The sequence below is a fragment of the Eretmochelys imbricata genome, chromosome 3 (genome assembly GCF_965152235.1).
Source record: "Eretmochelys imbricata isolate rEreImb1 chromosome 3, rEreImb1.hap1, whole genome shotgun sequence".
Taxonomy (NCBI): Eukaryota; Metazoa; Chordata; order Testudines; family Cheloniidae; genus Eretmochelys; species Eretmochelys imbricata.
The window spans coordinates 126,009,585-126,031,551 of record NC_135574.1 but is presented as its reverse complement, the minus strand read 5'-3'; the positions used below and the strand labels follow the sequence as shown (position 1 = coordinate 126,031,551).

General features: G+C 41.0%; 1 protein-coding gene across 2 annotated transcripts in view; it reads left to right on the top strand.

Moving 5' to 3' along the window:
* Positions 1-21,967, top strand: part of RPS6KA2 (ribosomal protein S6 kinase A2) — a 469,430-nt gene that overhangs the window by 383,128 nt on the left and 64,335 nt on the right. For both annotated transcript variants that reach the window (XM_077811814.1, XM_077811815.1), the window contains 2 exons: positions 5,707-5,777; positions 6,776-6,864. In XM_077811814.1, coding sequence (XP_077667940.1) covers positions 5,707-5,777; positions 6,776-6,864 — 160 coding nt within the window. The remainder of the gene's footprint in view (positions 1-5,706; positions 5,778-6,775; positions 6,865-21,967) is intronic.

Here is a 21,967-nt window from a genome sequence, read left to right as displayed (position 1 = left end):
GAGTAAAGCCCAAGAGTCCTGACTGGATGTTCAAGTCTCTGAAACCAAGTGATTTCAGGGTCCTAGTGCAACCTTGAACATCATCCCAGACTCACAACATTTCAGCAGACCTGGAGTGAAGTAGTTTGGGCAACCTGTCCTTTCCCCATACTCTGTTAAGGTTCATCTGGCCATCACCCCCAGCTCTCAACTTAATTTTGTCAGCTCACTGGATCTCATTGAAGATAAACTCCTCCCCCTCACTCCCTCATTGAGTGTAGTTTCCCCATCTCCTTGTCTTCAGAGGACACTATGTGGCGGCTGCTTCTCTTATCTTGCTGCTTTGTGGGATCACCAGGTAAATGTTACTGCCTCTCCCAATCAAAAACGTGTGATGAGGTGAAGTAGGAGAGAGGAAACACTTCCTCTTCTGCAGTAGCTGGCGGTATGATGAGGCAGGTGTGTATGGCATCCAATAATTTCTAACATGGTAGCTAAGGAGCCCTCAGGGATTCCCTAGCAACTTCTTATTAGAGAAGGGAAACCTCATGATCCATAGCATGCTCTTGCTAGTGTTTTTCCCCTCCCACTGCTCATTAGTAAGTGGTGAGAGGTCAGGATTAGGGAAAAGCAGTAGTCTTTCGAAGATACTGGATGGAGTGGGCACACAGTGTGTCTGAATATGGGGGTTCATGATGGAGCAGGTGAGAGGGGAGGGAAGTTGTCAGGGACACAGCCACTGGGCCCCCTAGAAGACCAGCAGGGTAAGCAGGTGGTACACAAGGAACAAGCTATGAGATGGCTTATGTATTGGGAGGGGTAAAGCCTGAATCTCTCAGCAGAACTGCAGGGTTCTGTGATGGCTTTGGTGTCAGCTCACATCACCCTAATCCTGCAGTTTGGTTACTCCTAGGCCTGACACCCAGTCAATCTGCTGTGAGGGATATACAGCAGTGTATCTATGTGCAGGGGTGTCAGCTGTGAGGGCTAACTTGTTTGGTCAAGTCTCATGTTCCGTATTGAACAGAATTCTTAATTTTTTGATAATAAACAGGAAACCGGGGGTGTGCCGTGCAGTGGCATTAGCTGGTGATAACATAAGCTATTTCAATTTACAAGGATGTTTTTCTGTTTACTTAATGCTTGCTAACCTTCTCCAACATTATGTTAAACACAATGGCATTGCAGTTACAGAAACATCAATGCTTTCTTCCAGACCCTGCCTTGATTCAGATCACTGAAGGAAAAAGCATTGATGCATACAATGTGCTGGAGCCACACTGCACTGACTTTTAAATATTGATGTTAAGTGCATGTCTTTAGAATTTGATTTCATCTTTATATTAGAACCATGTAATTGTAGAAATGCGGTAACAAAGTACTAGTGATTGAGACATTGCGGTAAATGTTCTGTATGGTGCTCAAGGGAGTTACTAGCACAACTCCCTAATGCCAGTCAACAAATGTCTCTCTTTTTTAAAGAACACTGTGTAGGCAGTGTGCCGTCTCCTGGGCGGGCAGAGCCCTCAGGGAGCAGCAAATGCTGTGGAAGGGTGCCCTCTGGGCACACAGCTCCTACCTACCCCTCTCCCTGCACCCTGAGCTACCCCCTGCCTGCCCACAGCCCCTAGCAACCCCTCTCCCTGCATTCTGAGCTACCCCCCTGTCTGCACGCAGCCCTTAGCTACCCCCTGCCTGCATCCAGAACTATTCCCCCACCTGCCCACAGCCCCTAGCAACCCCTCTCCCTGCACCCTGAGCTGCCCCCCTGCCTGCACATAGCCCCTAGCTGCCCCCATCCCTGCTTCCTGAGCTACCACTCTGCTCTTACTTTCAGGCTGATTTGCCTTCTCTGCCCACACTGTAAATACAGATCTTTTTATGGACTCCCTTGTGAATGGAAGCTGCAGTCTTTTTCTTCCTATATGATCAATGGCCAGGCTGTCACTCATATTACTGTCTCCTGCCTCAAACGTGTCAGGCTAGCCTTACACCAAAATGAAAAAAACTGCAGCCACTTTTAATTTTCTTAAATTAGGATTTTAAGAGCAAGAAGCTCACAAGAGAAGAAAGCATGAAAAACATAACGTGTTAGATACCCAAACATCCATGCTTCTTGAAATATGGGGACAATTCAGTATAATGCATATTACTTTTCTTACCACTTAATGGAAGAGTACTTAAGTCTCATTTTTAAAAATGACTTGGGTGCTTTCAATGGGACATTGGCTCCTAAGTCACTTAGGCACGTCTGTGACTTTTACCCAAAATCTTTTTCCCCTCTAATAAAACAGCTACTTCTCTCTGACCCTCCAAGCCAACCACCCTTCCTCACTTTTCTGGCCCTTTGTTTTCTGAGTCTGGCTTATAATTGTCCACACATATTTGAAAGTCCTCTGTCTCCTTTCAAGTGCCTGTTTTCAGTAGCTTCAGCGAGCTTGTTGGTGACTAAAGTTAAGCCTCAACCCTTCCTCTCATTCTGCCTCCTCCCCACAGAGCTATTATAACTATTTAATGATTGTGTTTACTCTGTGGTCCAAGTTATTAAATCATCAGGTACTTTTCCTGGTGACTATGGTTGCTGAAGAATGAATTTTAGGAGTCCTTATCATTCAAATAGCCTCCTGACATAGTTCTGATTGTGCCTAGACCTTTATAAGTTTGGACATGACATGGGCATGAAAGCTTTCCCTTTTAGTCACAGAACTTCCCTCTACTTAAAACAGGAAATGCAGTCGTTTTGGTATGGCGAATACTGTAGCATCTGTTGGTAAGTTTTTCATAGTGACCATTGCATCTTATTGAATGATAGTGGGAACTGCAAAATACAGCTGACTGGTTAGAGAGTCCATGACCAGAATGCTAGAGGGGTAAAGAGGTAAAAGACACCATTTATTTATTTACGTATTTATTTTATGGAGATGTATTAGTCTGTCACACCTCTCCCCTTCAGACTGCTAGCACTGCTACTAAGGAAGAGGAACTGTTTCAGAATAGAATGGTACATGTTTTTGGACATTTTAAATGAAATTAGTTCCCGGTAACTTGGCAACTTGGTTTTGCAGGCTATGGTTTCATGAATTATTGCTATGCAGACACTGCCAAATGCATTGTGCTGTGAGTCTCAGAGGTGAAATTAGGCTGGGTTTCTATTTGCATTGGATAACTTAGTGCTAGGGAAACCATGTCTGAACTGAAGATTTAATATGCATAATGTTTCAGTGTGGTTGATAAATTGTCACTTTTAGGTGACCTGATTTAAATGTCTATACAGAATAGAAGACTTTAAGTTCAAGCAATAATGTCTAAATAGCCCCAGCCACTGTTAAGAGTTTAAAATGAGGTGCTGATGAGAGAAGACAAAGCCAGTTAGCATATATTTAATGAAATATGTACAAAAGTCAGAATATTTATTTGATAAACATTGCAACGTCAGCTTTGAAGAGCAGATGTTAAGATACCACAGGAAGTAAATCTAGTACAATGACACTTTGCAATGAGTTTCAATTTTAAGAAATGCCCTGATCTCACTGGAGTTTTACCTTGTCTGAATATTTCTGTTTCATCTCTCTTTATCATAGGAAGTTCTCTTACCTGCCATATGCACATTTCTCATAAAGGAAAAACATATTGTATCCAGCAAGAAACATTCCTGCCTCACATCTTGAAATTTGATGTAGAGATTCAAATTCTGCCCTCCTTTCTGCTGGTGGAACTCTGTGCCATGGTGTTGCCCCATTGAAGTCTATAGGTTTTAGCTTTTATTTTTCTAAATTTCAGGGAGAAAAAAATAGTAATTTTTTGAACTTCCCATGGGTTAGGTTTATTTAATCATTGGGAGTTTTGTACAGATTTTAAAAAGCCATTATCCTTTAAAACACCAGGCAGCCATTCCTTAGGGCTTTTATGTTTTCCCTTTTATGTCTTTTAAATTGCTGAAATGGATATGAGTATAACTCTAAACTAAATTTAGTATTTAATCATCATTTGTGTTAATCAAAGCAGAGCAGATTCATAGATACTAAGGTCAGAAGGGACCATTATGATCATCTAGTCTAACCTCCTGCACGATGCAGGCCACAGAATCTCACCCACCCACTCCTGCAATAAACCTCTCACCTATGTGTCTGAGCTACTGAAGTCCTCAAATCATGGTTTAAAGACTTCAAGGTGCAGAGAATCCTCCACCAAGTGACCTGTGCCCCATGCTACAGAGGAAGGCGAAAAATCCCCAGGGCCTTTTCCAATCTGCCCTGGAGGAAAATTCCTTCCCAAACCCAGATATGGCGATCAGCTGAACCCTGAGCATATGGGCAAGATTCACCAGCCAGATATCCAGGAAAGAATTCTTTGTAGTTACTCAGATCCCACCCCATCTAACATCCCATCACAGGCCATTAGCACTGTCCTGATTACTCCTAAACTAATATTTACTAACTAGCACAAGGTAATTAAAAATGTAGGTTAAAGAAAGGCAAACAGAACGAAGCATGATCTTCTAGCACTCAGTCCTCTGGACTGAGAGCCACGAGACCCGGGTTCTGCTACAAGTTCTGACAATGGCTTGTTTTTTGACCTTGGGCAAATCATTCTGCCTTTCTGTGCCTCAGTTTCCCCAGTTGGGACAATGAGGCTTGCCCACTTTTATAACATACTGTGAGAGAGAAAGGTTTATAAAGTCGCTGTGAGTGCTAAGTATTATTATGAAGTACTTAGGGGAATTATTGATCTATTTAATTTGGAAGGGGGGGAGTCCAGCTAAGGGTTGAATAGTACCTTAATGCACAAGTGGTCCCCCAGAAATCAAAAGAGCTACTCCTCTGGTAAGGTACAACTCAACAGAAGGGTGACAGAATCTGGCACTTGTAAATATGAGCTTAACTATAACCACAAATATTAAACAGTATATTTATTTACTGTTAAAAGACCCAAGACCTTACTTGGCCCTGACATAAGCAGACAGAATGCCTATTGACCTCAGTGGAAGTTGTCCTCATTGATGGCAGAGCTGAATTATGTCCCTGATCCTTGTTTTCCAGTACACAATACCCATCATTGCTTATCATGGGGAATCAGCTACTACTTGTACATGCAAACAGTGCGGTGACTAGCCCTGTGTGAAACTCTCAGAATTCAATTCCAACCAGGCAAGCTCCCTTGATTTAGGCTTTTGTTACAAATGTGACATTCCAGTCAGGGTTGCTGAAAGAATCAGTGCATTTCAGAGGAATGTTGGATGACTGATGCTTTCAGATGGATGGCAGGCAAAAATTGATGACCACTCTGGGCTTTTACTTTGAGTTTGTGGGTTCATTTAAACCTGAAACTCAAAGCAAAAATCATGGGGGTATGAACCCAGATGGAAAAAAAATTCATGCAAACCCATGAGCACCAGACTCTTGTGCATCTCAACTAGTGCATGATTCTCCACGCTACTGATGTGAACAGTTCCTTAGGCAGCTCTTTGAATTGAAATATAGTGCTGGTCTCTGATGTCCAATACCGTAGAAATGGGCTTGCCATAATAAAATCTCTTTTTGTATAGCTACAGTTTTTTAGACCTTTTTTGGCATAAACAGTACATTTTTACAAAATACTGATTGGTGTTTGAAATTAATAGAAAACAAGATAATGGAAAGTATTACAGTATGGTGCACTGTCAGATGGAATCTTATATAAATACTGTATGTGCTTATTTGATTTACCATTTTTATTGTTATTCTACAGTTTGAGATGCTGACAGGGTCATTACCATTCCAGGGAAAAGACAGAAAGGAGACAATGGCTCTCATTCTCAAGTAAGTAGTAATGTCTGTTTGGTTTATCTACTACGTACGTGTTAGCTCTGTTCCTTGGATGGGCCATTGATCCTAAGTACATTTAACTGCATAAAGTATATAGAACAAGAATAAATATACATAGAGGCTGAGATTTTCAAAGCTGCACGTGGAGTTAGATGTGCATCTCCTACTAATGTCAGCGTTATGGTGTGCCTAAATCCCCTAAGTGATTCACCCAGAGTAAATAACTACAAACTGTATTGCTGGTCTATGAGCATTCCATTGAGGGGGTGGCCTTGCAGAAAAAATATATGTGGCCATATAATAAAAGACTGTATGATGATGCATATATAAAAGGGTGCAGAGCTAAAGTTGTACAGACAACCTGCACGTTGTCATTCCTGACTTTCGAGTCCTTTCCTGTGCAAACCTGACATTGATTTAATGCTGAGCGTGTGCATAAATGTTTGCAAGATCGAAACCATAGTCCCTGCCAAATTTCTTATTTCTGCCATCCACCACTGAAGCATCAGAGCTATTAAAAACCAAATACAATTTTTAATAATGCAAAAAGTGTATTTTATTGTCACTCTCTTCATTCTTGAAAATGTCTAGGCCATTTGGGGTCAAACTTTCCAAAAAGTTTGCTCTTGGATTGAGAACAAATCTGCCAAATTTAATCCAGAAAGGTAAAACTGAAAAAAGATTATAAATAGCTGAAAATGATCTCTTAGAATTAGTAACCCTTGAGCAACATTAACTATAACATGGTGTTATGTGCTTCCAGTCAGGAGCTGCTCCCAGTGACATCAATGGTAAAACTTCCTTTAACCTCGATGGGTGCAGGACTGTCCCCTCCATTTGTGGGCTGTCTAACCTGTCTAGGTATTATATCTTTGATGACAAATGTGTATGGGTTTCTGCATGTCCCAATTAATTTCAGTTATAAAATGCAGGTGTGGATTTGAAATTTTTTGAAAAATATTTTTTTCTTTTCAAGTGTTCTGTTCTTTCAGAGCCAAGCTAGGAATGCCTCAGTTTTTGAGCATAGAAGCCCAAAGTTTGCTAAGAGCCCTCTTCAAAAGGAACCCGTCCAACCGATTAGGTATGGATGCTCATTTGATTTCTGTACAATATGGTGGTGATAATTTCCCTCAATGCATTTTAAATGGTCGTTATCCTCTCCATTATATTTACATTTGTATTCATATTTATTCTGCAGCAAAACACAAGCATTACTAGAGAGAGAAGCAAGGAAGTCAAGCATAGCATTAGAATCCAAAGCATGAGATTAATTCATGATTTATTTCTTCAGCAAAGAGGGGAAGTAAATCACCAACCTTTATGAATTGCATAAGAAAACTCCTGTGGATAGTAATACAGGAAAATGAGAACCCAGTCAGGTATTTTAATGAGCTCTCTATATTTCTGCTTCACATCTTGGAGGGGGGTAAAGGAGAGAAGAAGAATTTTTGCAAAGCCACTCTGATTAAATTTCTGTGCCGTCTTGTTTGATTTAGTGGGAGCATTTTGAACAAAGGGCCTGCCCCTCTTTATCACCTTAAAATGAATTGTCTGCTTTATCACAAAGATTTTGTTTTACTCTTCTTTCATTATTGCACCCAGTTATGTTTGAATAAGCATAGAGGATGTTTTTGATTTATTTAGGTAAAGCCATCTCTGCCTATACTAAAGAGTTCCGTTAGGAAACTCACGGTATTTTGGGGGGGTTATGTAGGAGACTTAGTGTGTCCATTCATGTTTTAGCAGGTGGTTCCTTTGCAAATTTGTTCCCTAGAGATTTTAGTGAAAAACAAGAGTAACCGTAGCAAATTGAGAATATCAAAGTCATAGCATTATGTTATTATTTTAAAATGTTACCTCTGTCTGTACAAATATTGTAGGTTCCTTCCAGCTCTCTTGTCTCTGGCTCTGTTCTGGGTGAATAAGAGAATGACTTGTTTTCTAAAGTAGAGGGGTACAAAGGGAAAAAATGATTGCAACAAGATGTGTTTCCTCCTCTATTCTCCCAATTTCTCTGTTCTCTCCTGCCTCCTATTCTCTTACCAGCTTACACCTCCTATGTCCCATGTATCCATTTTTCTTCACTACTGTCATCCTCTATTCATTCTCATTTTCCCATCTTTAAAAGTCTTGAATGCCATTGTTATTACCAAATTTAAAAGTCTCGAATACCACTGTTATTACCAAATTTCCACTAGTACGTGATACCTCAGTATACAATTCGGTACAGTTCTCAGATGTGAGACTTAGTGAAGGAAAAAAAGGACAACAAAGAGAAATTTTGAAGCCTGTGATCCTAAAATTCCCCTGACGATGTCGCTAAGAAAAGGTTGAAATTGTTTTCCAGATATATGTGATTTTTCCCCATTTCTGAAATATTAATTTATTGACTCAATAAAGATGCAGTATTAATTTTAACACCTAGAAGGCCATAAACCATTAATAAAATGCAGAGTGTACTGCACAGAACTTCAAAAAATAGTGTTAGTCAAACCTCTGAACATATTCAGAGTTTAGGTTCAACACAAGGGGAAATAATATATTCCTTTATAGCTTTTTTGCTGTAATTCCCCATCTGGATACTCTATTCAAGAACAAAAGCTATTTTACTCTAGAATAATTTCTCCTCTTTAGAAATAAGGGAAGTAAGGTTTTCCCGTATATTTATAACATACTGTAAGTTATCCTTCTCCACCAATCAGCCACATCATTTAGCTCTTCTGTGTACGCTCTGTTGTATCAATGGGAGTATATTGCTCTAGAAATTGTAGGTGGCTATAAAGAAAAGGCCTCAAGGAAAACAAGAGGAGGAGTACTTGTGGCACCTTAGAGACTAACCAATTTATTTGAGCATGAGCTTTCGTGAGCTACAGCTCACTTCATCAGATGCATACCGTGGAAACTACAGAAGACATTATATACATACAGAGACCATGAAACAATACCTCCTCCCGCCCCACTGTCCTGCTGGTAATAGCTTATCTAAAGTGATCATCAAGTTGGGCCATTTCCAGCACAAATCCAGGTTTTCTCACCCTCCGCACATTGTGAAGAGAGTGGTCACTTTGGATGGGCTATTACCAGCAGGAGAGTGAGTTTGGGGGGGGGGGGGGCGGAGGGTGAGAAAACCTGGATTTGTGCTGGAAATGGCCCAACTTGATGATCACTTTAGATAAGCTATTACCAGCAGGAGAGTGAGTTTGTGTGTGTATGGGGGTGGGGGGGTGAGAAAACCTGGATTTGTGCTGGAAATGGCCCACCTTGATGATCATGCACATTGTAGGGAGAGTGGTCACTTTGGATAAGCTATTACCAGCAGGAGAGTGAGTTTGTGTGTGTGGTTTTTGGAGGGGGGTGAGGGAGTGAGAGAACCTGGATTTGTGCAGGAAATGGCCCACCTTGATTATCATACACATTGTGAAGAGAGTGGTCACTTTGGATGGGCTATTACCAGCAGGAGAGTGAGTTTGTGGGGGGGGGGGGCCAGAGGGTGAGAAAACCTGGATTTGTGCTGGAAATGGCCAAACTTGATGATCATTTTAGATAAGCTATTACCAGCAGGACAGTGGGGTGGGAGGAGGTATTGTTTCATGGTCTCTGTGTGTATATAATGTCTTCTGCAGTTTCCACGGTATGCATCCGATGAAGTGAGCTGTAGCTCACGAAAGCTCATGCTCAAATAAATTGGTTAGTCTCTAAGGTGCCACAAGTACTCCTTTTCTTTTTGCGAATACAAACTAGCACGGCTGTTACTCTGAAACCAAGGAAAACAAGAATAGTTGATCTTTGACTTCTGTAAGGTCTGTCACAGGAAAGGAAATAACTAATTGGTCCTCATTAAATAGACAGTTGGCTGACATCAGCACCCATGGGGTTTTGGCAGCTAATTAATTACTTTCCTTTTTGCAAGTAAGACGCATCATAGTGTAAATACTAAGAAACTTTTGAAAAGCAGGATGCTGTTAGCTCCTGTAACTCTTTATGCTGTTTAGATTTTTGCGGGATTGGGAATAGGGGTAGGAGAGCAAAGCTCAATTAAGCATGTAACTTGTTCCAAGATGTGTAAAAAGCAAGTGGTGCAGGAGAGATTTTTTTTGCCCCTGGCTTTCATACTTAGTTGTTCAATCGCTTGAGGTGGTGTTATGGAGGGATCTACTACACTGAACATTTGATCCCACATGTAGCAGTCACAGCATTAGCATTCTGACTGACAGTTGTTAGCAAGATGTTTGGCAGCCCAATTAAATCACCGTCTGGCTGAGCTATGGTTCTTGAAATTTCTAATAATAATCTTGCGTGGAAAATGGAAGCTTCCCTCTTGCTATCTGTGTCCTTGTGCAGCTGAGTGACCTTTTAGTGCTTTGCTAACTTACAAAAATTAACATTCTTCAAGTATATGTCAGTGTAGGGCCACTGAAGGTGCTCGTGCGCCTCATGTGCACTGGACTGGACAGTTTAAAGTAGCAGTGTCTGTCAGGGCTGCACGTGTACCATCTGCCTTCTCATGCTCCTATGCAAAGGCATAAAGAGTGAAGTGACTGCACCCTCCCACAGTTCCGTCGTCTTATCTATTGCAGTGAGACAGAATCTCCAGGTTTCTAACCCACTAGCTCTTAGTTTTGGCTAAACATTCTGAATTTCTTCAGAACTCTTTTGATTAACTTAATATTTGACTGTTGCGTTCATATCAACCCATCTTATGAGTATCAACAGCTAGATCCCGCTGTACACACCTTCCTGCCCAGAGCTCCTTGACCTGGCAGACCTAAACCTACCAGCTTCACACCCTATCCATCCTGCTATGGACTAATCCCCTTAGAAGACGGACTTAGTAGGTGCCTCTTCTGTTTAGGGGGACACGGGGCCAAACTCCGTCTTCTGGAACAATTCATGAGTCTCATCAGGCCGTGAGATCTTGCGAGTGTACAAGCCGCCATTATCCAGCGTCTCTGTTGAAGACTAGTGCAGAAAAAACTGTGTCAAGAAAGAAACTTGTGCTGCCACTTGCACCGGCATTGCCGCCTCTGGTCCCATTCTCTGTCCCCTCCCCAAAGGACGCTTATCACAGATGCTTCAGTGGGCTGGAGTTCCCAGATGAACCACCTACAGATTCAGGGCCATGATCTCAGGATGACCTGAGATGACACATGAATGTCCAGGAGCTGGGAGACGTGACTGGCCTTCAAAGCATTCCTGCCTGTTCTGTGGAACTCCGCAGTGCAAATCCTGCAACACATGATGGTGATGCACTATGTAAACAAACAAGGAAGGGCCTGATCATCCCCTCTTCTGCCAAGAAACCATCAGGCTATAGAAGTGGTGACATCAACACAGGATAATCCCACTGGGTCTAAACCTCCTAGGGCTCAGTGAAGGCCTGGCAGACTTCTTAAGCAGTCACCCAGTGACCAATCACAAGGGGTCACTGAAGGAGTTTATCATAGACCTCATATTCTACCCCCATAATAGACTTATTCACCACAGGGGACAGTGTCAAATGCATGAATTTCTGTTCCAGAAGAGGTGTGAGCCTGGGATTATTGCCAGATGCTTTTCTTTTGCAGTAATCTGGAGGATTCATATATGCCTTGCCACCAATTCTCCAGGATAATGTCCAAGATCAGGAGGGACAAGGTTACAGACATCCTGGTAGACCCTTACTGGCCAAGACAGTTTTGGCTGTCAGACCTGCTACAGATGGCCCTGTGACATCCCATTCACCTCCTGGCCTGCCTGGACATATCATAGAATCAAGGTCAGCAGCCAGACCTGCCATTGTTACACCTAATGGCTCAGATGTTGGCTGTTTGAACAGTACTGACAGAGACTGCTCCCTATAGGTTCAAAAGATTCCCATACAAAGCAGAAAATCCTCCACCAGGAAGACTTATGCCTCAAAGTGGAAAAGATTTTCTATATGGGCAGCCCAGCATGGTTTGGACCCAGTTGAGGCAGCAACACTGAAGATCCTAGACTATGCTGTTCCTGAAACAGGCAAAACTATCATTTAATTCTCTCAAAGTCCACTTGGCAGCATTATCTGTGTGTGACACTCTGGCACAGTCACACTCAATCTTCACACCCAAAGATACTGAAATTCTTTAAGGGCCTTCTTCATATTAGCCCTCCATTTAAGGACCTGACTCCCTCATGAGACCGCATTGTTATTCTTCTGAAGCATATGGACCCTCCCTTTTGAACCAGTGACAGAATACTCCGTGCACTCTTACCATCAAGAGGATCTTTGTGGTGACTGTCACCTCAGCTTGGAGAGTCAGTGAACACTAGACTCTCATGGCTGGACTGTGGTCTTTCATATGAACAAGGTGGTACTCAGACTACACCCCAATTTTATCCCCAAGGTGGTCTCAGACTTTCACCAAAAATCAATCAATTACCTTGCCAGTCTTCTTCCCAAAGCCACACTCACCAGTGGTAGAGAAGAAACAGCACACTTTAGACATATCCACAGCTCTGCTGTATTACCATAATGAAACTAAGCCAAGGTTTTGTCTCACTCGCCACTTTGTGATCATTTCTGGTTCGTCCAAAGGCCAAGCCATCTCACCACGATGAATTTCCAAGTGGATCATGTAATGCGTTTCCACCAGTTATCAGTTGGCTGGAGAGCCTTTCCATTTGAATATCCAGGCACATTCTATCAGAGCACAAGCTGCATCTGTCACCTGCTTCAGAAACTTTCCAATCTTATGCTCTTGATATGGCAGCCACCAAGTTCAGGAGAACAGTTCTCCAGTCGCTGATGCAGCTGAAACTCTTCACTCCCACCATCCTAAGGGGAACTGATTGCTAGTCACCTACAGCAGGATCCATACTGACACATACTCAAAGAAGAAAGAATGGTCACTCTACAGAAACTGGTTCTTTGAGATGTTGTAGTCACTGTGGATCTCACAAACAGCCCTCCATCGTCACATTCAGAGTCCTTAAGTAACACAGGCTTCAGATGGCAAGAGAACTCAGCGTTTGGGACCACTCTCTCCTTTATGTCCTCACACAAGAGCGTGAGAAGGCACAAGGGTGCATGCACAGGCCAAACAGACACTGCTATTCAGCAATTTCCTATCTCACGCACATGAGGCTCATGTAGTCCTACAGAGGGAGTCACACTGACTATAAGATCTCGAATAACCACAATTACTCTAGGGTAAGTAACTGTTCTTTCTACTGTATTACAAAGATGAAGGGAATAAAATCGATATTCTGATTTTTATAACCTACATTTTGCTTAACTATTGAGGTGATATTTGTTGAAGCAAACATATTGGCTATTACTGGACCTAATCCAACATCTATTGAAATCAGTGGGAATCTTTCCAATGGCAGCTGAATCCGACCCTTTTTTAACAATTAACTCAATTTAAAATTTATATTCAATAGCTACGTTAAAAAGAAAGTTAAGGTTGCAAAGTCAAGCACTCAGAAGTTAGGACAGGCCAGAATTAGCCTTGCCGATCCAATCTTAATTTGTCTCCCTTGGCTTTAATGAGACATAGGCTCCAAAGCACCTAAAACCACTTTTGAAAATGGGACTTACACTCCTAAGTCACTTAGGCAGTCCTGAAAATTTTACTCACAGTCTTTAATTATATGATCACATACTAATTTTTCCACATGATCCTGGCCTCATTCAGTGCACAGAATGGTCAGTGCTCACTGTAGAGGTAGTTATTCAATATTATTTTTATGCTTAACCACACACCATTCAAACCCTGCACTGAATACAGAATTATTAATTTCCTCATGGGCATTTCCCTGGTGTTCTCATTGTAATGTCTGAGTGCACTTCATAAACACCGAGTGAATTATCTTTACACCACTTCCCTGAGGTGAGGGGTGGCATGAGACCCAATTTACAGTTGAGGAACTGAAGCACAGAGAGATTAAAGCCAAAAGTGTCGACTGATTTTTGGTGCCCAATTTAACATACCTAAGACCTGTTTTTTTTTTCCAGAAAACTTAGCATTTTTATGGCACTTTATATGTTCAAAGCACAGCTCCCATTGACTTCAGTTGCAGCTGTGAACTATCAGCACTTCTGCAAATCTGGCGAAAGTGTCTCAAGTTGGGCAACCATAAAGTAAGGAACACATAGGTAGTGACCACCTGGGGGAAATGTGGTTTAAGTGACTTGCCCAGCATCACATAAGCATTCTGTGGCACAGTGAGGGATAGACTCCAGTTCTCCAGTGTGGAATTCAGCTGCAATTCACCACAAGACCAAGTTCTGAAAATATTGGCTAGATTTTCTCCATTATGATGGGAAGTAGTTGAGGATCAAGATTTTAAAGCTTGATGCTTACTGTGATAATAAAGAGATTGGGAAGGAGGGAAGTATTAATTATAGCAGAAGAACAGTGAAGAAAAAGTTTAGTTTTTAAAGCCAAGGCAAAGCAAAATACTGTAGAAAGGGAGTTATTGTCTTTCACTAATATAAATATTTTTAATAGTATTAAGCTTTCATTAATATTATTAATATCCATCAATATTAGTAATCTTATTAATAAATCAATAAATTAATATTATTAATGCTTTATTTATTTATCAGTATTATGAATCTTGCGTTAATATTACATTAACATTACCAGGCGTTTCTGGGGTACTGGTGAAGAGCTTGTTGTAAATATCTGTGTTGGGTCTAATGACATGAGAATTAAAAGGCAGGATGATTACAATAATGTTGCTAGTAATGAGTGGAGGAGTATTTAAATGAACTGGATAATTGATCTAAATATTTGACAGAAGGCAGTACTTAAAAGGAGTACTTTGGCTTTATAGATCTTAGCCCATGCTGGGCTAGGTATAACAGTCCATAGTTAACCAAAGATAGGATCAGACATTCTGGCACAGAAAACCCCTGGAAAATTAAATGAAGCATGGTAAAATAAAGAAACGGCTATATTATGGATCAAACACTTGTTTTCAATTGCTTTTCAGAAGTTTAGTGATCCAGAAAGCATTTGTATTGTCCACCAACGTGTTTCTAACCCTGGCAAACTGCAAGACACTAGACTTCAAAAATCACTTTATTCTGATTATAATCTTGCTTTTCTTTCCACTTTACTTATGATATTTTAACAAACAGTATTTCATGAAACCACAAGAATACTTCCTTGAAGCTATAGCAGTCCTTCAGATAATGAATACTAAAATAATAACAGAATTAAAATGAGGGTGAGAGGGAGGGGAAGAAAAGGAAGATAGTAATCCCAGTTATCTAAATTTTGACGGTCTGATATTTTACAGTGATAGAAATGTAGGGCTGAAAGGGACCTCCAGAGGTCATCTAGTCTATTTCTGCCCCTCCCACCACCTCACCTCATTGGGCCAGGACTAAGTATATCTAGACCATCACCGAAAAGGGATTGTCTAACCTGTCATTAAAATCCTCCAGTGGCAGGGATTCCACAGCCTCCCTTAGTAACCTGCTCCAGTACTTAGCTATCCTTATAATTAGAAAGATTTTTCTAATATCTAACCTAAATATCCCTTGCTGCAAACTAAGCCAAATGCTTTTTTTTCTGACCTACAGTGGACATGGACAAAGGGTTGAGCACCATCAGCTTTATGATGACCTCATACATATTTGAAGACTATTACCATGATCTATCTTGGCCTTCCTTTCCTTCTACTAAACATTCCCATTTCTTTTACCTGTCTTCATATGTCATGTTTTCTATGCCTCTTATCATTTTTGTTGCTCTCCTCTGGACTCTGTCCACTGTATTTATATCTTTGTTAAAGTCTGGTGCCCAAAACCGGATGCTGTACTCTAGCTGAGGCCTCACCAGTGCTGAGTGTAGAGCAGAACAATTACCTCCTGTATCTTACATATGACACTTCTGCATTCCAGAATGACATTTGCCTTTTCACAACAGCATCACATTGTTGACTTATGTTCAATTTGTGATCCACTTGTAAAGTATTAGAGCTTAAAACAAATGTTTTATGGAATAAAGTATTTGTTTCATTGGTATCCCCTGTCTACCACATTCTGACTCAGATATAGTACAACCTATACCTTTTGCTGTAAACTTGATCTGAGGGCAATAACACTGCTTTTGTAGCATTGCTCCCTGATTGAACACGAGTGCCAGACTGCAGAGCGGTGTACTTTTCAGTCCCTGAAATGGATAAATGGAATATCCAGGCAAACAAACATTGTGGGAAAGAAAAGGACCAGTGGGGAATGTTAATGCATCAAAATGCCAGGAATTTTGGAAACAAGAGGGCCTGATTCTCAATGCCCTTTCATACCAATCAGGCAGCGTAAATGAGCCTTACGATGATCTTAAAGCCCCTTTACACAGTGAGAGCAATATAAAGGGGCCTTAGTGTAACTGGAAATTCAGGTCAAAACAGTATCAATTGAAAGTGTGTTTCAATAAAGCTCAGGTTACAGCCAAAAAGGCAATATCACACTTTCCTTAAAAAACCCTAAAGAAGATGGGCGCTGAATTGAGATATACAAAATGTATTGTTCTGTCATACAGCACTTTACCAAAATAACTGATCTGATCATTGTGATGAATTTCCCACTCTGTCACAAGTTTTGGATGAACTACACGTTGCAAGTGACTCCATTAAATTGATTTTGAGTTCCTGCTGAAAGTAAAGCTATTATCCTCAGAAACTGAAAATCTGGAAAGCCTTTCTTTTCATTCCGAATGGCTAAATTAGCAACTTTAAAATTTCCTCTGGACCCCTTTCCTACCCAGCAAGTTATCAAGGCCCCCTTCATCCATAGGGATTCAACAATCAAAATTAAATACCAGGAAAATAGTATAAATATAGTTGTTGTTTTCTGACATTTTAGGCAGCTGAATAACATAGCATTAAAGTAACCTTAGGTGGTTGTTTTCTCCCTTGTTAACATGCGCTGTTTTGATATAACCCATTTGCTTCACTGAATATATTTAAACGGCCTGTTTAGTTTAAGTGAAAATAGTGCTCAGTGCCTACTCCTCTTGTATCTTCTGAACAAATCTCACAGCAGCCCACCATTTGGAAATCAGTGGGTTAAAAGAATAAATGTAAGCTGCTTGAGGCCTAATTCTGTAAAGAGAGCTGCATGGGTCAACCTCTACAACCCAGCAGACTCCCATGGACTTTAATAGGAATACTTAAGAGCATGAGGTTCTGGCTGTGCAGATCCCTTTGCAGAATCCAAGCCTTAATGGAAAAACTGATGGTGAGTAAAAGAAACAAAGGGAGAAAAATGTTGCCCGGTGGTTGCGCGTGTTACATGCTACCATTATGTACCCTATGGAATATTCATCTTTTAATCAAACATCTGTCAATCCACATGAATTTAGATACACTGATTATCTTGGTCTCTTTGTGTTTCCCTTCATCAAAAAAAATATTTTATAGCACTATAGGTGTACGTGGCATTGGATAGTAGTGGAAATCTGATGGGGAAATATGAGTGCTGAATACAGAGCACTCACCTTCCCTTTGACTTCAGTGGCATGAGGAGTACTCATCTCTTGTTAAAATTAGGCAATTTTAAGGACACTAGCAATTAAGGCCATTAAGGCAATTAGGCCATTCTAAAACTCGGTAATAGAATACACTCACTGGAGATAGGCTTTCAAACTACGAAGTTCACAACAACGGATTTTTAACTTGTCAGAGCTCTGGGATGTTCAGATCTGGGGACTGGTTTAAGTTCCATAGTGGTAGCCATGTTAGTCTGTATCAGCAAAACAACGAGGAGTCCTTGTGGCACCTTAGAGACTAACAAATTTATTTGGGCATAAGCTAAACAAATTTCCATGTAAATGGCATGGTATGTTTCTTTGGTGTACATGGCAATCCTTCTCTAACTGAAGTAGTTGGCTTATTGTCTTCATTTGTCTTCAATTCTACAATTTTATTGAAAAATAATAAAAACACTCAAAATGTTTTCATTCATGTTAAGTCATTTAAAGAAATGAGACTGTGGTATTCAAATACACCACTGAAGAGGGAAAAGGTTGATGATAGACTGATACTGATATCAGAATCCCTGTCAGAAGGATGAGTCATTTCTGCCACACAATAGGGAAGTGTTCCTAAGGCAATAGACGGGGCAATTGTGAAGGGGCAAGGGATGGAACTGCAGGAGCAAAGAATAGAGGCAGAGAAACATCTGTCATGCCCATCCTAGGGAATGTTACCAGCTGGTCACAGACTCAGGGCCATAACTGTGTCCTTTGAAACCATAGGATTTTTCCCATTCATTTCAGGGAGACCTGGATTTGGCTCTCAAATTTCGACATTGTGTAATGAAGAAGCATTATTACACATTATGAAGTTATCACTTATCTTTGTACACAAAACGTATTCTTCCCTGTTATTTCTTCTAAACACATTTGCTGGTCCTGATACTCTTCTGATGCTGGGTTTATATTAGTGTAACTCGGTTGTTTTCAGTGGAGTTTCCACTTAGCTATACTAGTGTCAGTGAAATCAGAAGCAGACCTGCGATATATGTTTAGTAGGCAATCTGGACTGTGCCTTGAATTTGGATGATGTTTGAAAATTCCTAATAAGAAATCCATGGAACAAGATTTGTAGCTGTCCACGTTTTTGTATTTACTGATTTCTGGCAGCAGCCTGTTCTGTGTTCAGAATACCAGGGGGAACAAATCAAAACTGTAAACACACCTATTGGGTCAGTTTGCCCATGAACATGGCTGACAGCCCTGCATGTAATATGCAAGCAATATTTGTTTTTAATACCTAGTCATGAGCCAATGTTTAAGCAGGCTGTCAAATGGAGTTCTTGATCAGTGCACTTTAGCAAACATAATGTCTTGTGTGCATCGAAAGCAGATGTCACATTTACAAAAGCTTGAGTTGACAAGACATTTTACAAAACTGCTTGTTAGGAAGTACACGTATTGCAAATAAAAGGCTTAGTCCGCTGGGGTGCTGAGCACCCACAGCAAGGTACTCAGTGTCCTCAGCTCCCACTAATTTCAGTAGGAACTGAGATGCTCAACACATCTGGAGATGCTCAGCGTCTCACAGGAAATGGCTTCAAAATTGCAATGCGGAATCTTCATCTCCAGGTGTTACTTTCCCCCATGGAAGAATGAAAGATGCTATTAATAAAAACAAATCAACCAATCACATGGCACACTCAGTCAAATCTGAAGGTTGTTTAATTATTACTGAACACCTGCTAATTTCCCTCAAGCCAGTAAACTAAACGTGCTGAAAGGAATAAACAAGAAAGATGTTAAATGAAGTCATAAATCAAAAGTAATGAAAGAATTAGACATGTGCCACCAAACCCCATGAAGTTTTGCTAAATAATCAATAGAATACATAAGAAACATAAGAAAGTTGTTAGTGAACAAAAAGTATCTATGACATTGGTGCGTTTGGTGCCAATACAAATGAGAACCAGGTGTCTCAAAATGGGCACCCAATGCTTTGAGGTACGCAAAATCAACTGACTCTTTGTGTAAATTTGAGCCTAAACTATGTGCACCAGAGTTTCCCCATCTGTAAACTGGAGTTAATAAAACGTAACTCTCACATGGTGGCTACAAATGTATACATGTAAGTGCTAGGTAACAGTAATACCATTGCCCCCATGTCAGGAAGCCCTTTGGACTCCTAGTCCTGCCTGGTTTTATTCTGTTCTCTCTCTCTATTCTATTCTATGCTTTCTCTTCTCTCTCTCTCTCTCTCCATTCAGGCTCTTAGATCACACTCATTATTGTAGTACCTGAGCACTGGTCTACACTGGGGGTGGGGAAGATCGATCTAAGTTACGCAACTTCAGCTATGTGAATAATGTAGCTGAAGTCAACTTAACTTACCGTGGTTCTCCACCGCAGTGAGTCGACTGCTGCCACTCCCCCATCGACTCTGCCTGCAGAGTACAGGAGTAGACTAGACGTGATAAATCGATCCCCGCTGTATCAATCGCTGACTGCCAATTCGGCGGGTAGTGAAGACATACCCTTAGTGCCTTCCAGTAGTGCATTAAGCAATGTACTAACATCTGGCACATGTAGCTGGTTGATGCACACTACAAGAAGGATGTGGATAAATTGGAGAGAGTCCAGCGAAGGGCAACAAAAATGATTAGGGGTCTGGAACACATGACTTATGAGGAGAGGCTGAGGGAACTGGGATTGTTTAGTCTGCAGAAGAGAAGAATGAGGGGGGATTTGATAGCTGCTTTCAACTACCTGAGAGGTGGTTCCAGAGAGGATGGTTCTAGACTATTCTCAGTGGTAGAAGAGGACAGGACAAGGAGTAATGGTCTCAAGTTGCAGTGGGGGATGTTTAGGTTGGATATTAGGAAAAACTTTTTCACTAGGAGGGTGGTGAAACACTGGAATGCATTACCTAAGGAGGTGGTAGAATCTCCTTCCTTAGAAGTTTTTAAGGTCAGGCTTGACAAAGCCCTGGCTGGGATGATTTAATTGGGGATTGGTCCTGCTTTGAGCAGGGGGTTGGACTAGATGACCTCCTGAGGTCCCTTCCAACCCTGATATTCTATGATTCTATGATGCAGGGTCTATTTCACTTCACTAGAAAGGATAATTGTGACCAGATGCGTAACACAATTAATATTAACAACAAAGAGGAAGGAATACAAGCAAGAATAGGGACAGAACGGGTTAAAGAATATTTAGGTATGTTAGCTATATTCAAGTTGGCAGGGCCTGATGATATTCACCCTAGAGTACTTAAGGAACTAGCTGAGGCAATATCAAAACAATTATTTTGTGAGTTCATGGAGAACGGGTGAGGTCCAACAGGACTGGAGAAGGGCAAACAGAGTACCTATCTTTAAAAAAGGGAACAAAGAGGACCTGGGAAATTATAGAGCCGTCAGCCTAACTTCAATACCTGGAAAGATACTGGAACAGATTAAACAATCAGTTTGTAAGCACATAGAGGATAATAGGGTAATAAGTAATAGCCAGCATGGATTTGTCAAGAACAAATGCCAAACCAACCTAATTTCCTTGACAAGGTTGTACAGGCCTAGTGAATAAGAGGGAAACTAAAAAGATGATATATCTTTATTTTTAGTAAGGCTTTTGACACAGTCCCACATGACAGTATCATAAGCAAACTAGGGAAATGAGGCTTACATAGAATTACCATAAAGTGGGTGCACAACTGGTTGAAAAACCATGCACAACAAGTAGTCATTGATGGTTTGCTGTCACACTGGGACAACATATCTACTGGGGTCCCATGGGGTTCAGTCCTTGGTCCACTACTGTTTAGTATTTTCATTAATGACTTGGATAATGACGTGGAGAGTATGCCTATAGCATTTGCAGATGACAGCAAGCTGAGAGGCTTGGGAGCATTTTGGATGACAGGATTAAAATTCAAAATGACCTTGACAAATTAGAGAATTGGTCTGAAATCAGCACAATGAAATTCTGTAAAGACAAGTGCGAAGTACTATACTTAGGAAAATCAAATGAACAACTACAAAATGGGGAATAACTGGCCAGGCTGCAGTAATGTTGAAAAGGAACTGGGGGTTATAGTGGATCACAATGTAATGAGGCACAACAGTGTGATGCTGCTGTGAAAAAGGCTATTATTCTGCGGTATATTAACGGGAGTGTTGTATGTCAGACACAGGAAGCAACTGTTGTACTCTACTCGGCACGGGTGAGGCCTCAGCTGGAGTACTGGGCCCAGTTTTGGGTGCCACACTTTAAGAAGGATGTGGACAAAATAGAGAAAGTCCAGAGCAGAGCAACAAAAATGATAAAATGTTTAGAAAACCTGACCTATGAAGAAAAGCTGCAAAAAAAGGCCTGTTTATGAGAAAAGAAGATTTGGGGAGGGATCTGATAAGTCTTCAGGTATGTTAAGGGCTGTTATAAAAGATGGTGATCAATTGTTCTCCATTTCCACTGAAGGTAGGAAAAGAAGTAATGGGCTCAATCTGCATCAAGGGAGATTTAGGTTAGATATTGGGAAAAGCTTTCTAACTATAAGGATAATTAAGTGTTGGAATAGTTTACCAGGGGAGGTTGTGGAATCCCCTTCTGTGACACAATTGAGCCAGGATTTATTCACAGTTTGCTGGTTGACTGAGGTTCACGCTTCCAGCAATGGTAAAATAGTTTCCAGTGATTCTCGAGTAAAGAGGCTGGGGACTGTTAAAGAAAGTATAGTTTTAT